The 17340-nt window shown below is 38.6% G+C and overlaps 3 protein-coding genes across 8 annotated transcripts; 2 read left to right on the top strand and 1 right to left on the bottom strand.

Moving 5' to 3' along the window:
* The first annotated feature begins 202 nt into the window (after window positions 1-202).
* Window positions 203-8660, top strand: LOC113202042 (transmembrane protein 268). 5 transcript variants are annotated; one of them, XM_026416097.2, is made up of 8 exons: window positions 203-365; window positions 565-1012; window positions 1109-1224; window positions 1325-1705; window positions 1787-1957; window positions 3947-4139; window positions 6590-6631; window positions 7518-8660. In XM_026416097.2, the coding sequence occupies exons 2-7, from the start codon at window positions 565-567 to the stop codon at window positions 6628-6630; spliced, it is 1350 nt and encodes a 449-aa protein (XP_026271882.1). In that variant the 5' UTR covers window positions 203-365; the 3' UTR covers window position 6631; window positions 7518-8660. The 5 variants fall into 5 exon arrangements, with proteins under 5 accessions (XP_026271882.1, XP_052128811.1, XP_026271879.1 ...); XM_052272851.1 differs by having other exon boundaries at window positions 6590-8660; XM_026416094.2 differs by lacking the exon at window positions 6590-6631.
* A 63-nt stretch (window positions 8661-8723) lies between these two features.
* On the bottom strand, window positions 8724-12370 carry LOC113202039 (integrator complex subunit 10). 2 transcript variants are annotated; one of them, XM_026416092.2, is made up of 14 exons: window positions 11981-12370; window positions 11778-11845; window positions 11575-11702; window positions 11374-11489; window positions 11179-11260; window positions 10942-11060; window positions 10762-10862; window positions 10531-10685; window positions 10360-10452; window positions 10058-10264; window positions 9739-9968; window positions 9472-9648; window positions 9053-9354; window positions 8724-8956 (listed from the first exon to the last, which is right to left on the bottom strand). In XM_026416092.2, exons 1-14 carry the CDS (start codon window positions 12140-12142, stop codon window positions 8767-8769), a joined length of 2130 nt encoding a protein of 709 aa, XP_026271877.1. In that variant the 5' UTR covers window positions 12143-12370; the 3' UTR covers window positions 8724-8766. The 2 variants fall into 2 exon arrangements, with proteins under 2 accessions (XP_026271877.1, XP_026271876.1); XM_026416091.2 differs by having other exon boundaries at window positions 9053-9357; window positions 11981-12369.
* Window positions 12371-12472: 102 nt separating this feature from the next.
* On the top strand, window positions 12473-15519 carry LOC113202041 (ubiquitin carboxyl-terminal hydrolase 14). The gene is made up of 10 exons (XM_026416093.2): window positions 12473-12671; window positions 13159-13337; window positions 13429-13536; window positions 13612-13726; window positions 13809-13981; window positions 14055-14143; window positions 14219-14375; window positions 14489-14554; window positions 14634-14816; window positions 14902-15519. Exons 1-10 carry the CDS (start codon window positions 12656-12658, stop codon window positions 15322-15324), a joined length of 1509 nt encoding a protein of 502 aa, XP_026271878.1. The 5' UTR covers window positions 12473-12655; the 3' UTR covers window positions 15325-15519.
* Window positions 15520-17340: the final 1821 nt, after the last annotated feature.

The raw sequence follows: 17340 nt of genomic DNA on the forward strand, positions 1-17340 counted from the left end.
TCTATGGAATGTTTGCATTCATGCATTCATGACGGTTTCTGTATGTTTCATACAGCGAGTATCTAAAAATGAAGAAACACGTGAAAAGAAGTAAATAATTGAGTTAAAGATAAATCTTTACACACGCCAGTTTTCCTTATAATTTCCTCCTCCCGTGCACGTGAGGCTGAGCCCCGTTCCCTCATTCCCTACCCCACCCGCTACCCCCTCTCACCTGTCGGTTCCGAGGTAAACCATGGGTAAACGCATTCCGTGGAACTTGTTGTGTTGAAATAAACAAATGAATGTTTTAGGGCGTTGAGCTTCACCTGTACAGGTGTCAGGGGGTGTGAAGAGCTCATGAAGTTTTTGTAGCTCGATTTAAGGTAAGTGCTGTTTCTTTTCGTCTTTTTTTTTTTATATCGTCAATCTATCCGTAATGTGCCATATGTACGTGTTTTAAACTGGGTACCTGTGACACCTGGATAACCTTGCGACGTACTCATCATGACGGCACGGGTACCTACCCATTTCGTCTCTATAAGTTGGTGATTTTTACCTATTTTCCTTTTCTAACACTTACAGATGGAATCAAATCACTCACCTCAACTTGAAGCAGGTGAATCAGCTGCAGCTGCCCCTGTACCTCTCAACACTCACAAAGTTGCTCCCCAAGAAAGTTCACCCAAACCTGGAGGTTGGGTCAAGTTTGAGGATGAATCTGGCTCAAATAAAATTGAAGAAGTGGTAGCTGCTGATGGCTCAGCAACTACCCCTAAGCGAGTAGTCAGACCTCGTCCTGAAGACTTCAGCCCTGTACCAGATCAAGAAAATGCTAATAGAACAAACCAGGCGGCAGTTGCAGCTGTCATAAATGCAGAGACAACTCATGTTAATGTTAGCCGCAGTAGCGTAAGCCGGTCACCTGCCAAACCTGTAGATACAAAAGTTGACTTGCACACTGTGAATTTACGTGAAACTAATGGAACTACCTCTGTAAATACCACTGTTGGCACAATACGTCAAGGCTTTGGTATGTTTCCACTTTTTTTAAATTTACCTCGGACCCAAAGTTATTTACTTCCTTGGTACATTTTTAAAGTAATATTTTAATTGCTTTCCGTTTTAGCAAACGGTGACATCATAGTGACCCTGCTCCCAGTGAACACAAGATTCCCTTGGATTACACCTGCACAATTTCGACCAGAATTGGTCCCTGAAGAACTAATGGCTCAAGGCCTAACAGTATGTCTTCATTAATATGAAAATTTTCAATTTTGTAGGAGGCAATTCTACTTCTTACAAACATTAAAATTACTGATGTCTGTTTTTGTGTTTGTTTCAGTTGACAGTTGAAGATTATGTTCACATCATGGAATTGCTTACCAATGATGTACGATTTCATGCTTACAACATATGCTATAAGCGTATTTTGGTTGTATGGATTTTAACAGCTTTCATTGTTTTGTTGTCTCTGCTTTTCTCTGGTGTCACGGGTCTTACTCTGTTTGGACTTGGAGTCATGTGGCTTGTTCTAAATGCTGCTGCAATATTTTTGTGTATGTGGGTAAAGATAAAGCTAAATTACAATTTGGAACGCTGTATGGCAGCTGTAAACAAGAATTTACTTCGTCACAAAATAATATTGGGGCTCGACGACAGAGGGAAATTGTCATGTCATAAAGTGAATTTATGCTTCATATACTTCGATACTACTGACTGCATTGTGAGTTTTTCCATCTTCTGCAGTTTTTCAAACAATCCTATCAGTGTCCTTGTAAATTGTAACTGTTGTGAATTTCTTCAGAAAAAATTGCAAGAGGTAATTGAAAAAGAAGAGCGTGAAGGTCGTCCTGTGAACCGAGAGGAAACAACAGAGGAGCGTAGGCAAAGACTGCAATTTCAGCAAAGGATGGATATTGAGGACAATGATATCATCATTCAAGGCAGCCAAACAACAAGAGTCTCGAGGAAACAGGTACTGTAAAACATCTCCTGAGTAAACTGGATTTTCAGCTGCTCTTCAAAAAGGTTAAAAATTTTCAGCTCAACAGGATTACTGTTATTAACTTTTTCTGGGGGATGGGTGTACAAGTAGAGGCTGTGTGATAAACATTATCTATCTACCTGTCTCTCTCTGTCTGTCTGTTTGCTGATTCAGTTATATTTTGAAACTGATCAGAAGTTTCATTCACATCTGTTTTCTCCTCAGTAGTACTCTTGATGACTTGATACATATACACATTTGCCTTTTGCCCACTTTTCTCTTCGTTGTCCCAGTACTCTATAATCTATAGGCCACCTCTCTCCACTTCTACCCCAGCTCACCTCCCCCATCCCCATGCCTATCAGGGTGAACATCTTTAACCCTTAATTTAACTGATTTTAAGTGCATTTGTGCAACACAAATCTTGATTGAGCATTCAGAGATGCTGTGGTAACAAGGTCAAAACAACCACACAAAGAGTAACAAAATTTGCTCTAACATTTTTTGAACACGATCAAAAATGGATCGTCTTAATTTTAAATTTAGGTAGCAGTATAGCGTTAAAAGGTGGGCACCCTACGAGGCATGTGAGGAAATGGTAGGAGAGGTCTATTAATGATTGGAATGCAAATACAAAAAATTGATTATCTTGTATTTCTTCTATGACTTTTTTCCATCTACATCTTATCTCTTCCTGGGACTACCCACTTCAATTTAAAACATACCTAATTAGCAAGTTTTTCATTCAGAGCATGAATAATTATGAGCTAATGATAGACCTGATCCTACCTTTGATAAAAAAAATAATAGATGTATTACAAGTTTTGCTTTAGTGTTTTTGCCAGTTCAAACTCGAAGCTTTAAGTAGACTGGTTTGTATTTTGTCTGTTGGTGGCCTTACACTTGCAGTGTTTCTGCTTTGTACCAAGTGCCATTTTGCTAAATGTTTTTCACTTGATTTGTGATTTGTGTGGGGAGATGCAGTGCCGTTCATCAAATGAACTTCATTGTTATGATGTCTTCAATGCTGTGTGATGAGCAAAAGAGGGCTAGACAAATGGATACATCAAGTGTAGGGCCACCTTATTAGAGACTCCTCAAGTATATTTCAGGTTGTTTCTCTTGTGGAACTATAACACTGGCTTATCAAAGTTCTGCTGCTTGTAAGGTTTATTTGGGTGGAAAGGAGGCAAATTAGAAATTTAGAAATTATGTGTAGAACTTGCCAAGACTTGTTCTAGACTGTCTCTTTTTAAAATAAATAACTTTTTGATATTTTAAAAGTTTTTATCTCCTTTCTACCCAACGCTTTGCAAGATGCAGTTTTTGTGGTGTGGCATGCGGTGAAATGTGAATTGGGTGGCGCAGGAACGAGGTGAACAGTTGCTGGCACGGTACATTCAACGCTGGAGTAAGGATTTTCTGCGTCGGCGGTTGGACTGGACAGTGGATGAGGCTGGTGGCAACCCCATGAATCCACGTCATCTGAATTCTGCTCAATGCCCATGTCAGTTTATTGAGGAACATCTGCAGAACAAGCCCAGACATGACTCCCGAGCTTGCTGCCCTTGCTGGAGTGCCTGGCTTCAAGAAAGGGGAATTAGCTAAGCGGCATTTTGTATTAATGATAATATGTATTTTTATTTGTTGCATTTGCTGTGTACCGAAACTAAATATGGTGTTCAAATTTTAGGGTAATTTCACATAGTGGCTGACCTGTAATATGAGACTTTAAGAATCAGCTAGTCACGCATGCCTGTCAGTAATTAATATTTTTTAAAGCAGGGTCGCTTTTAGCTTATGGTTGACAATTGGTGGTGGTGACTGTTTCTAGCTATTGGAAATTCCCTGTCTTCTGAAGAAGTATTCTGTCTTTGTCTAAGCGCAGTTATTAACAGGAAGCTTTTATGTGGGGAATGTTTACAATGGGTGGAGGCAATATGTGCAGCTTTCTAAGGTGGTGGGTTGTGTTGCATGCAGGAACGTGCAGAGTTGGTGCTCCTCCGCTACTCATCCCGATGGGTGAAACAACTCGTGAGGCGTCGCCTGGACCTGTCCGTGGATGTCTCGGAGAGAACTGGTGCAACTTTCCCTCCACCTCCTCCTCGTCACTGTGCAACATCGCGCTGCCCGTGCCAGTTCATTGAGGAACATCTCAAGTATAAACCCAGAGGCAAGTTAACACTACGACAGCTCTGCTATCTACCTGATTTTTAGTATCTTAATTCCCGAGTTGAAATCCTGGTTCTATTCCTTTTGGAAATTGACATTTTGTACAGGGAAGGCTAGTAATACCAAGTATGATTGAAAGTATCAAACATGAGCATTCCATATCTTCCATTCCCATAAGTTATCTTATCCTTACAAAACTTTCCCCCTTTGTTCACAATGCATGAACAAACTTTACTTCTTATTGAAGGATTAGGGAACAAATTCTATTATAAACATTAATAATATTTTAAACTTCATCAAAATTTCATCTGTGCATGTTTTTTGTTCTGTGTATGTAAATGTTTGTCCAAACACATTTATCTGTTAAGTTTATATGTACCACCTGGGCATTGCTTGTAAATTCTAACAGTGGGAAACAAGTGCTTGTCTGCCCAAAGCTCTAATTAATTAGATTCATCTTCATTGACAAATCCCATGCCATTTGGATTGTTCCAAATAATTTTAATATCCCTGGTTAGAAAACCATCTTAATTTTTTTTTAAATCAAGTTTTATAGCTGCTCTTCTGAATTTTACTGTCTCTTTCGTCTTAGACAAGACTTCCCAAAACATTAACTTTTTGACTGCAACATTGGTAGTTTTGTTTTAAAATGTTAATTATACAGACTGCGACTTCCATTGAAACTGTGTGCCTTATCTATTTTATAAGGACTTATCATTTAATATCTTTCTTCAAAAAAATTTAATGGCTTGAATTCCTAAATCCATTTAATTATATTTTCTTCTACTAGTTACCTTTGACTTTTGACAAACTGTAACTTTCCAGAAGTATTTGTGATAAATTAAATACTCCCTCCATGTGTCATTTTTCATAGAAGTATGTTGTTTGTGCCATTGAAAATCTTGCCTTTTGAGTGTTACTGTGGATAGTAACATTTCTATCTAATTAGATGAGAGATGAGGTCTTTTGGGAATCGCATTAGTTTATTGTATTTAGTTCTGTACTTTTAAATTAGGACAATTCTAGTGTTCTTTAAGAGTGTAAACCATGAGACGAGTTTTCTGAAGCATAGCTTAGTTTTTTGGCTCGTCACCTCTGCACACGTACTTTATTGATAGCCCCAAGGAACTTGCTAAGAATCATTTTACTTTTTTTTCTTTTTTTTTTCTTTTGTTCGGGAGGAATTAACTAAATAGCATTCAAAAGAAACCAGAAGTATTACTTTATGCTTTATGCTTACTGTTGGTACCATGTTGGAGTCGCATGTGGTATTTCAGGTGGTGGGGCTTTGGAATATGATTTTGTGGTCACCTTTCTACTGTCACTTGTGATCTGTCACATGTAGGGTTGCATTAAAGTCATGAATTACATTAAGATGGAGTTAAATTAAATTTTGGACTTTGTCAGAAGAACATGCTTATGGTTTGTGGAGATAATTTTTCACTGCGGAATTCCATGAAATGATCTCTGCAAGCCCTAGAATTTGATACCAGTGGTCCTTGCCGCTTGGATGAATAGCAAGCTTTCATATTGTGATGATATGCACCATATTCAGTTGGTAGTACTTAAACAGCAAAAGCAATGGAATGAATTGCGCTGCTTGTATCTCATTATTTTGCTAGTTTGTCTCAAAGGATCTGTGTTGAACTTTACTCATAATCTCAGCAATCCAGAATATTTGAAATAAATTTACCAGGGTACCTGATTTCTAAGCTAGTATTAGCAATGTTAATTCTGGTATATTGTAGAGCATCCCCTTCAGAGATTTTTTTACTTAGTGAACAATCATTTTCTTGTTGAGGCGGGTATGCTGCAAGTTATCAATTTTTGACCTATGTACTTAGTAGGTAATCTCAGTTTCTATTTGAAATTCCATTCAAATCAATTACTTGAAAATAATCTAAACAATGTTGTACTGTACTTATTTTTTTTAAATCTAATTCTATATTTACAAATTTGGGGGTTTATTAGCAGAAAGTAACTTTTCTATCTATATTGATATACCATGTTTGTTTTTATTTTACTCCATGTACTTAATATCAATTGATATATGGTTGTTTTAACATGATGCATTGTATGTGTGTATATGTATATTTATACACACTTTTTTTTAGGAAGATTTTTCCTTCGTATGTGTTCTATGCAAATTGTGATTAGTATTAGTGGGACCATCCTCCTTCAGGTGACTGTTCTTGTTGAGCTGAGACACTCAGTATTACAAATTCCGTCCTAATGGAGCTTTATATTTTATTATCAATCTTGAATTGTATTGTTTATGTGTGGTATTATTAAATGATAACTTTATTCTGTTACATTTTGACATGTGTCCCTGCACCAAGTCCTCGATAATTCTAGCTAAGATCATAACATCTATCACTTCATTTAGTGTAAAATTCCTTTTTAAAACTTATGAGTACTGATTGGTTATCTTCCCCATTTATTTGCAAGCAGCCAATTTTCGGAAATTGCTGGTGTCCTTAATCCGAGCCTAGAGTGAGTAAGGTCCATGACATTAACACATATTCCCACTGAGGAATGCAAATAACTTTCAAATTGACACATTTGCTTACACTATCTGCACATTGTTGCTTATTTGTTCACCTCTCCTGGCACCTTCCACTACACAATCTCTCTAATGGATTTGGTGGCTTTGGAAATTAAGTGTTTCTCCCATTTCCAGGACTTGTACATAGAAAAAGAGCACATACAAGAATATTTCATCAATGGTACAGTTAAGCTTGTCAGTACAGAATTATTTTTCCACTATCACTTGGTTTAATAACAGAAACAAATCAATTTTGTCTATATCATCAAACTTTTCATAGTAACACTATAGTGTGCACCTCTGTAAGTAATTTTACCAACTTTGCACTAGATAAAGCTTGTGAACCTGCCGCTCTTCACCTATCCTGAAGTACCTATGTAGGGGTGCAGTGGTTTTATGCGGGGAAGACGGTGCTGAGCTTGGTAAAATCTCTATTGGGTAAGTTGGCCTCTTTTTTCCTCTTTGCAATCATCCTCTCTGTGATATAGATTTGTTTTACTAATCTACTAACTGATCCTTCATATGTTAAAGGGTGTGCAATGGTTAGAGGGGAATGGGAGCAATTCCACATTTTCAACAGAGTGTACCTTAGTTCATTGTAAAGGCAACTCATCCTGAATCCTCTGCAGACATTTGAATTTGCTTGTTTTGTTGTTCCTCACAAACTCTGTTCTGTTAGGGCATCAATTTCATTTTTCACAGTCCAGAAAATAACCTTTGATAGGTTCTAAATTCCAAATACACGTGTTCCTTCAAAACTCTAAGCATTTTTGCTTTGTTTTCAGTTTATCTAATTGGAATACTAAAGATCATGTAATGTGTACCTTTTTCCAGAGGCCTGTAGTATCTGCGCAGTCATGGGAGAACCCAACTACATAATTTACTGATCATCTCAGGAACTTCAGACAGAATTTTAACGGCTGAAGTTTTAACTGTTTTCAACACAAGTATATCTTCTTTCTCTATTAAAGCAGTTTATGCTATTGTTTTTGTGTTATGCTATATCCCAATGCATGTTCATACTCTGTACTCGCCTTTTCATCCATTGTATTCTGTATATGCAAATCCTATGTAATCAAATTTATGGTAGTAAGATAGGGACAATTGAGATTGTTCAGTGTGGAAACCGTCCAGTGTCATAAGTAGATATTGTTATTTTGATGTTGTGAAGTAATTGAATATCTCTAAGTATATCATTAGTGTTTCAATAACTGTTAGACTTTATTGTTTTTGTATAGGAGGAATCCGGTAGCATCTTATGTCTTGTGAAGGGGCACATAGTTGTAACTTCAACCATTACAAGTACTTGCAATTTTATTGTTGTTTTAAAGTTGAAATGTTTTAAGTATCAATGTTAATTCTTATTTGCTAGAATGCAATTCTCACCTTGCTTGAAATGTATAATACCAACATGATTAATAAGTGCCATTTATTGAGGAACTGGGTATTTATCTGAAGCTGGTTTAATTGCCGTGAGATTCGTTTCAAATAAAGATGTATGGTCTATCCTTAAAGATGACAAGAAAAGGAAACTGACTGAAACTTTACCAGCCAATTTCTAGCTTGTATTCTGCTAATAAAAGGAAAGCTTTATTTATTGTAAGCAGTTCTATCATAATTATGGATTTATCATAATTGAGACTATTGATTGTCAGATTATGGTTATCCCATCTAAAAGGATTGCAAGATTTTCCAAAGGCACCTTTATAAATTTATTTCCTATCTAGTTTGAAATATTTCTTGTTGCCAATACTAATCTTTTATATTTCCGCAAGAAAATTTGCTGTCAATGGTATAGTTTGGTATCTTGATGGCCTGGAGTAAGATTGTTGTATTGTCTATCCCAGGGAGCTAAAGTCTACAAATTCAAAAAGTTGTGCATCCACACCTACATGCCTTAAAGTTTTGTTCAAAACATTTTATCCACCTGGTATGCATAACTTTGAAGCACTCAATAAAATCCTTTTCAAACTAAAACTACATTTGATTTCCATATTAGCACCATCAACCAGGATTTTTGGAACAATAAAACCATGAACCTTTAAATAATTCATCATATATTTTATTTAAAAAAATTGAGAACTCACATTCTTGGAGCGTATGCCTTCGTTTGAGGCCATAATAATCTTCTAACGTAGTCTTGTTCACTTGTCAAAAATTTGATGAGAAGTGACTCAACTGGCTCATCACTTCTTGCCACTTGTCTCCTCATCGCCGATTTAAAGTCTTCCTTAGCACCTTTGTCCACACCTCGAGTTGATATTCGTCTTTGACTGTAAACATCAAGAACAGTGGAATAAGCTCTACATCCATTCAAGCAAAAAATTATCAAAATCAACATAATATTGTATCTAAATAGAAATAGAAACCTTGTAAGCTGTGTGCTTGATGGGGGGGCTATTTCAAATGCCACAGAACCTTCTTGCTTTGTTGCAAGATGCATAATTTCTTCAAGAATGTCAGTATTTACAATATAATTGGTAAAAATTGGATAAGAAAATGAAGATCTTGAGCGAATATGAGATACAAGTTTAGTCAACAGATCAATAGCGCCGGGCATTGGTTGATTTGTATCTCCTAATTCTAATTGAAGGAGTACGAGCATATTTCCTACACACATGTCTAGCTCAGTAGTTGTGGCGCCACCTCCAGGTGGTTGCGATACAAAATGCTGCTGTAAAAATAACAAAATACAATTTTTAAGAAGTCATCAGGAACGAGTCTTTAAGAAAATTTAAGAATTAACAAACAATACATAGATTAGATTAGATTAGATTAGCAGACTTGCCTGAAGAGCAGATAGGATAAGATGGACACAATACTGAAGGACAGAAGTGCGTGTAAGTGGCAACAAGTGTATATGACGCTGCGAATGGGTCTGCTTAAGGAGATTAGAGGAAAGTGTTCCTCCAACTGGTATACTGCCTAACATTCCAATTATTTGCAATGCTCGATCAACAGCAGCCTAGTGAATATGATAAGATAGATGATTGAATATGGTATAAAAGTTTCCACATACAGTTTCATAAAACAGGGTTGATTTTCTTAAACTCACAGGAAGTTGCCGCAAATAGAAAAACCCAGAGGAGAGGCGCAAATTTTGAACTACAGAAGCATTTACCGACATAGTATTTTGTGTTTGGCTAAGTACTGTTCCTCCAGGGTTCTCAACTTGCAAAAGGTGGGTGACCAACTCGTTCACCTCTCCTCTATAAAGTTGAACATCTTGATGAAAAGCAGATAACCACATATCAACACCAACCATTTGCAGCAGTTTTGTTACTCCTGTTTTAAAATCAAACTAGATTTTAATTGAATGGGCAATAAAATGGACAAAGAAGCATGATGATAGCTTGATGAAAAAATTGCAAAACCTCTTTGAATTGCATCCTTTGAGTTGATCATGCTCCAGCAACGCAGTGCAGTCGTGAGATTTGCCACAACAGATGAAGTGAAAACTGCACGATCTCTATGGGAGCTAGTTGATTGATTACAATTTATCACACCAGAGGATGGGTTTGTAGGAGAACTTCCAGAATTACTTGAGGTGGGTGTATCAACAGTTACAAGAGGCAAAGAATCTAATCAATTAAAAAAAAATTCAAGTTAGTAAATTTCAAAGACTACTTACTGATGGGAAGATATATAAGCAGATAGGACAGACAAATGTATTTACCATCTCCTTTGCGGCGTTTGGGTGGTGGTTCAGAGGTTTCTCGTTCAGGTATGGGCATTACAAATGCCTCCAGCAATACAAGCTGATGCTCACCTTCATAGATATGAATTTGAGTGTCCAATTCTAATACCACATGTTTAATAGTTAACATCAGGAAATATTTCAACTTACCACTCTGAAGAGAAGATGTGTATTCATGCAAACAGCGCATGAAAAAGATTCCTGTACAATAAACATGTTGGCGCACCTCGTGACTTTCAGGATCTAAAGAGTGATGTAAATGCTCATTGTTATTAAGGATTTGCTGCCAATAGAGTTCACGTCCCCTGAAACAAGTTAGTTGGTACACTCTAATCTCATGACACGAACTTTTGTAGATAAATAAGAAAAATTAGTACTTACCATGGTTGACTAAACATTTTTGCCAGATCCCAATTTAACATAAGACCTAATGACCAAAATCCTTGGAAAATTTTTTCCCAGGGATCAGCTTCACTTGAGTCCTAGGAAAAATTATTTAGATAAAAAGTTGAAATCCACTTTACTGGAATTTACCTTGTTAATTATAGAAAAAGAGCTTACTTGAGTTAGTAAACATAACATGTAATATTCAACCAGTTTATGCATTAGTCTATATATCTGCCGGAGTGGAAGTTCAACAGGAATTGGGCTTGAACCCATTAAAGGAACTAGTTCACAAACTGCAAACAAAACAATGAGCATACAGAAACACTCTCAGGCAAAAAAAATAATTAAAAGGCGTAAAAGATAAGATAACAATCTTTAACGTGGAAGAATTTTAAATTTGGATGTACCAACCTAACAGCTTTCGATAACAGTTGTTTGCACTCGGACAATGACTATGTTTCTCTGCTGATAGAAGAGTATCAACAAGTCGGGGCTATAAATTTAAAAGGAAGTAAAATACTGTATTACGGCAAATTTAGGATAGGGGATTGTCTTTTAAACTATCAAAAGGGGGGTTGCTTTCCTATAAAGCATCATGCAACTTACACCATGTTTGGCTACTGCATGTGGAAAACGCGAGAGAAGAATCATCAGAAGACGGCAGTGCTCCATAGTATCCTTACTACGGTCTGCTGTCACCTGTAGTAGTTGTTGTTGGGCATCTACAAATTTTCACAGAATTAATACTCATTTCAAAGCAGAAAAGGTTAAGATATTTCAATTGATACTATTTAACAAAAGATTAACCTGTGGATAAATTTGCAAACATTGCTCGAAGAAATGAAGGCTCAGATTCTGCATTGTCTGACCGCAATGCACGTGTAAGTAATTCAACTTCATGCCAAAGCTTATTATCACCTTGAAACTGTTGAAGCCTGCCAAAGAGAAATAAGAAATGAACATGTAAAAAATAATATATACATTTTTTGGGGGGGAAGAGCAGTACTTACAAAGTCTCAAAACATTTGGCAGCTTCTTTTACATTTTTAGCAGACTTTACAATGTTATAAGCCTCAAACTGAAATAACAATAAATCCATGTTAGTAAAAACTATTTGTTTTACTGACAACAAAGATTAAAGAGACATTGCAGTAGTGAGTATCACAAAACTGTTTGATGCATGTTTAACGTCAAACACATCAGGTCAATTTACCTGGACTGCGAAATTATTTGGATACAAGGTTTTAGCAGTTAACATCCATGCTTTGGCTGCATGTGGGTCGATTGTAAATGCCTGCTTAGCTCTTAATACTAAGTAATCTTCATCTGACAACATATGAGCTTCTGTTGAAGATGGGGCCATTGTGACAGGCATCCGGAGACCGGCCACAAACTTATATTCGTCTTATACAGCTTACTCCGTCAATTACAGATACATTTCAAGAAAATTGGTCAAATCACATGATAGAAACGAAGCCAGGAGTTCAGTCATAGGCGATCATCCATTATTCATGGTCACTTAAAAGAGATAAATGTTAGGTTTATGTAAACAAAATAAGCAAAGCAGAATGTAGGAACATAGGAACATAGGAACGGGGAACGGAGTGAATATTTGCAGGTAGCGCTATTCGCAGTTATGAGAATATGGGAAATTTCAAGGTATTTTATTCTTTTACATGAGAAATTTTGCATCTGAAAAGGCAGTAAGGGCGGTGAGCGGACACCAAATGACCACTCGAAATCTGAGTGACTGTCGTGTTTGTTGTGCGGTGCCCGTTGCGGCTGATTCGAGTTCCTGTATAGTTTGACTGGATTCAACTCTTCTATTTTATGTAACATTTGGAAACAACGTTACTGGCACTTAAGAAATACAACCCAGATTTTAAAAATGCCAAGCTTCAAAGGTGAGCTGTTTAGTCTAGTCGATAAAGATGAGATGCCGAGTTGTTAACCTCACTTTTGTTCACCCCCGGCTGTTAACTTATTGCTACAATGGTTTCAATATATTAATTTTTCACCGTGTGTAATTTTTGTATGTTCAATGTCTAGTACTTCGTAAACATAGCATCCAAGACCCATATCAATCTCTCACCGTCAGAGTGCCTTTTTTTCAAATAAAAAAAGAAAAAAGTCATGGTCCTTTCAATGAATTTCCATGTCATCCTCCTATCTGACTGTTGTGAGTTTAGTTATCTGTGGACAAGAAGTGAGCTTCATCGTTGTTCAGCATCAAATGCCAACCTCCCTTTTGTTTGGAAAGCACCTCCCATTCATTTATTTATTTCATTGATCATATATTTATGTTACCTATCTCATTGTTGAAGTTTTTCTCCTGCTACTTGTTTGTTTATCTTTGTGTTTTTAAGAATTTTTTTATTTTACTTTTTGCAGTTAAAGTAAAATGGGGAAAGGAGATGTTCCCCGATGTGGAAGTGAATACAGAAGAAGACCCGCTGTTATTCAAGGCGCAACTGTTTGCTTTGACTGGTGTTCAGCCCAACCGACAGAAGGTTATGGTAAAGGGTATGACTTTAAAAGACACCGAATGGGGAAATCTACCTTTGAAAGATGTAAGTGTCTTAGACTAAGTTCTCAATTACTCAAATGTTATTTTAACATGATGCTTTGCAACCTGTTGTATATTTTTTTAATTAATTACAGGGTGTCATGGTCTTATTAATGGGCAGCAAAGAAGAAGATGTGCCCTCTGAACCTGCAGTGAAACCTGTTTTTATGGAAGACATGAATGAGTCTGAACTTGCTACTGCTGTAGGTTTTTTTCTTCTTAGTGCCCCAGATTGAGGTATTTCAGATCATTTTAAATATAAATTCTAAACGTTTCAGATGGATCTCCCTGCTGGATTAACAAACCTGGGAAACACCTGTTACCTTAATGCTACTGTTCAGTGTCTTAAGACTGTACCTGAACTCAGAGATGGTCTTCAATCCTTTGAAGCTAGTAAGTAACAGTAATTACTTTTTATCAGTCCTTCAAGTTATTGATTAGTTGGTTAAAATGAAATGATGTATTCTCTCATTAGGTGTTGGAGGTGGATCTTTTGTCCCTTCCCAATCAATAACAGTTGCCCTGCGAGATTTGTATGCTATGATGGACCGAGGGGCATCCTTTTCTCCTCTTATTCTTCTCCAAGTCCTTCGGTTGGCATTTCCACGCTTTGCTGAGAAGGGGGCAGGAGGAGTTTACATGCAGCAGGTAATTTTTGCCTTTAGACTTTTACTTACTTTTGCTCAATGCGAGGCTCATTGTGTTATTTGTTTCCTGACAGGATGCCAATGAATGCTGGACTGAACTTGTACGCATGCTTCAGCAGAAGCTCCCATCAAAGCCTGTTGAAGGTTCAAAATATCAACCAAAGTAAGCTGTCCTCTTAGTTGTCCGCTTTATGCTTGTTGTCATCCTCTACCAACCAAACACATGTCTCTATTTCAGGTCTTTGATAGAGCAGTACTTTGGAGGCCGATTTGATGTTGAATACAAATGCAATGAAGCATCAGAAGAAGAACCAACCCGCTCTGAAGAAGATTTCCTGCAACTCAGTTGCTTTATTTCCCAAGATGTGCGCTATATGCTGTCTGGATTGCGATCTGTAAGTTTTTTATGTTGCACAGCGAAGGTCTTCGTATTTGCTTCACATTCTGTGTAGATCAGAGATATGTCATTTTATCTTCTATTCTAATTTTTTGTTTGATGTATTTGTAGAAACTTCAAGAACATATAACAAAGAACTCGCCAACACTTGGAAGAGATGCAGTGTACACCAAAACTGTAAGTGATTTTACCTTCCTTACTTTCCAAAAATCCATCAAGGTTTCAGCTCACTGATTATTGTTTGCTTGCATTCCAGAGTAAAATTAGTAGATTGCCTGCTTATTTGACTGTGCAATTTGTTCGTTTCTATTACAAAGAAAGGGAGTCTGTAAATGCAAAGATCTTGAAGGATGTCAAATTTCCCATGGAATTTGATGCTGTTGAACTGTGCACTCCAGAACTTCAAGAAAAGCTTACACCAATGAGAGATCGCTTTAAGGTAAGATTTAATCAATTATAAACTTGCTATTTTCATTTAAGATTTCTTTTTCTATCTACTTATACTAATTTGCTTTTCCTCATAGCAATTGGAAGACAGAAAAGTTGAAGAACAACTTAACCTTAAAGACAAGAAGGCTGGCGACAGTAAGGTAAAAACAAGGAAAGAGCCCTATTGGCTAGAAAATGACCTGGGCTCCAACAACTCAGGATACTACACTCTTCAAGCTGTGTTAACTCATAGAGGGCGTTCATCATCAAGTGGTCATTATGTTGGGTGGGTACGACAGAGTGATAACACCTGGCTGATGTGTGATGATGACAAAGTCACACCTGTTTCAGCTGAAGATATTTTGAAACTCTCTGGTGGTGGGGATTGGCATTGTGCATATGTACTACTGTATGGTCCTCGTATCATGGAAATTCCTGAGGGCATGGATTTGAGTTCCTCTACAGCTGAGAAGGTGGTAGAAAAAATGGAAACTGAAAACTCCAGCAATACTCAATAATTATGATTATTTTTTAACTTAAAGTATTTTGAGCATTTTAACATGAAATAAATTTGCACTCTTATTTCTTTGATCTTTTTAACCAGTATATCGATATAATGCTCAAATTTCCTGGGAGACTACCACTCAGTGTGAACTTACCAACCTGCCTGTACCTTTTTCTGTAATAAAATGAATTCAAGAAATTGCACAAAATTGTTCAACTCATCAAATTCTCCTCGTCCCTTTGTTAAATGGAAAGACGTGTGGTTTCAGAAAAGATTAATTAAATCTTTTGCCGTCAAAAGTTTATTTTTTTATGTAGTCGGCATACCGTGGTGAGCCCGGATGAGCCGCTTCTGTTATAAGTGGTTGTAAGAGGTGTGAAGTCCGAAGATCGTGTCCAGCGTGTCGATCTGTCAGGATGGTTGAGTGGGGAAACAAGCAGCCCCTTCGACCGCCGAGTGAAGCGGGCATGCCCACCTCCCCGGCGCTGTGGGCCTGGGTCCGGTCGGTGGGCGGGGCCGCGGCCGGCGCTTCGACCCTGACTTTGGCAGGCTCCGGTCGTATTTTTAATTCGGGCTCCGGGTCTGGGTGACACCGGTGACGCGGGTCGGACAGTATCTACGACCGGCTGGTCGGGGGCTTGCTTCCTTGCGCAATGACCATTCTTCTTCCCCCTTAATTTTATTATATGGCGGTTGGTCGCCCGAAAGTGCCTTCCAGTCGAGGGAGCACACGAGGGGGAAAATAAACAAGACGTACTCCCAAGAATATTGTTTTCAAAATAATATTCCCGAAAAAGTTTTCTGTGTGTGCAAGGCATACAAAATCCTAACGGGTGTCCATCCGAGGACATGACAGTGCGATGTGTTGCGTATGCAGGCGCGGTAGTTGGGGAAGTGGCAGCTCCCCCACCAGTCCTCTCCCCTGCCAGCACCGTGCGTCCACAGCCCCTGCAGCCAGTGCATAGGCAACACATCGTACTGTCATGTCTTAGCCTGGACACCCGGTATACGAGTACAAAAATGTTTTTTGCTTTCTAAAGAATCGCGATTGTCAAACAAGACTGAGATCTTGGTGAGATCACCCCCCTCCCTCTCCTATACTGCCTGTGCTTGCAATTTAGGACCTAGAGTCTATCTCTTTAAGATCGGTCGAACGAACGAACGAACAATCGAACGGCGGGACAATTGTAATTGAGCTTATTAAAGAACGGCAAATTAACGGTATTTAATATCTCCCTCCAATATTGGCAGTAAATGAGTTGGGAAGACAGTCTCCGAATTCACGCGCCTGTACACCGAGAATATGTCTCTGCACACAAGTGTCAGTACTTGTAATGAGCAGCAATTCCGTCACTTCCTCCACCTTCAAAATGTTATTTAACATAATTTGCATCGAATGCAAAAGCTTTTATAGCTTTCTTTACCCGCATCCCACCGTTCGATCGTCCGTTCGTTCGCAGTTCAGCCTATCCCACAGAACAGGGGCTTGGGCGATCTGCTGCTGCTGCTGCTGGTCAGTGTCAGTGTCAAGGCAAACTCGCAGCCTCTCAAGTTTAAGGACGACCCCCAACCGGTTATTCCGCCGGCCGGCAGGCATTACCGCACTGCAGTCTGTCTGCAGAGCACTGCAGGGCAGGCACGCACGCCTGCCTCACCGTGCTCACCGCGACCTGCCCTGCCAGCCCTGCCGTTGCCCTCACCTGACATCGTCGTGTGTCTAAGGTCCTATAGACACCCAACAAAAGAACAGAGAGTGGCTGACCTCACATCCTACACCACAGAGGTACTTAACACTGCTAATTTTGGAAAGAGTCTGTCACCGTGGGGCAGGGGCGGCACGCGGCACCTCCTCGTCTGTCTGCCATGGCACGCTGCTTGGCACGCCGGCTATTTTCAGTTCTCCGATCTGGATCTCTGGATTCTGGATGCCCCGACAGGCGTGCCTACCGCCCTGCCACGCCCGGGGCTGAACCTCCGCTCCGGGAGTCCACAGCATCCTCTTGCCGGCGTGCTGGGAACAAAGAGTGGG

The sequence above is a fragment of the Frankliniella occidentalis genome, unplaced genomic scaffold (assembly GCF_000697945.3).
Source record: "Frankliniella occidentalis isolate FOCC.00 unplaced genomic scaffold, Focc_3.1 Scaffold226, whole genome shotgun sequence".
Classification (NCBI taxonomy): Eukaryota; Metazoa; Arthropoda; class Insecta; order Thysanoptera; family Thripidae; genus Frankliniella; species Frankliniella occidentalis.

Coding starts and splice junctions, on each gene's coding strand:
- LOC113202042 (XM_026416094.2), top strand. CDS start 565: ATGGAATCAAATCACTCACCTCAACTTGAAGCAGGTGAATCAGCTGCA. Junction 1,013..1,108: donor CACAATACGTCAAGGCTTTG/GTATGTTTCCAC, acceptor TTTCCGTTTTAG/CAAACGGTGACATCATAGTG. Junction 4,140..7,517: donor TCTCAAGTATAAACCCAGAG/GCAAGTTAACAC, acceptor ACCTTTTTCCAG/AGGCCTGTAGTATCTGCGCA.
- LOC113202039 (XM_026416091.2), bottom strand. CDS start 12,142: ATGCCTGTCACAATGGCCCCATCTTCAACAGAAGCTCATATGTTGTCA. Junction 11,703..11,777: donor GCCAAATGTTTTGAGACTTT/GTAAGTACTGCT, acceptor TCTCTTTGGCAG/GCTTCAACAGTTTCAAGGTG. Junction 11,061..11,178: donor CTGTTATCGAAAGCTGTTAG/GTTGGTACATCC, acceptor TTTTGTTTGCAG/TTTGTGAACTAGTTCCTTTA.
- LOC113202041 (XM_026416093.2), top strand. Junction 14,376..14,488: donor TGCTGTCTGGATTGCGATCT/GTAAGTTTTTTA, acceptor ATGTATTTGTAG/AAACTTCAAGAACATATAAC. Junction 14,555..14,633: donor ATGCAGTGTACACCAAAACT/GTAAGTGATTTT, acceptor CTTGCATTCCAG/AGTAAAATTAGTAGATTGCC.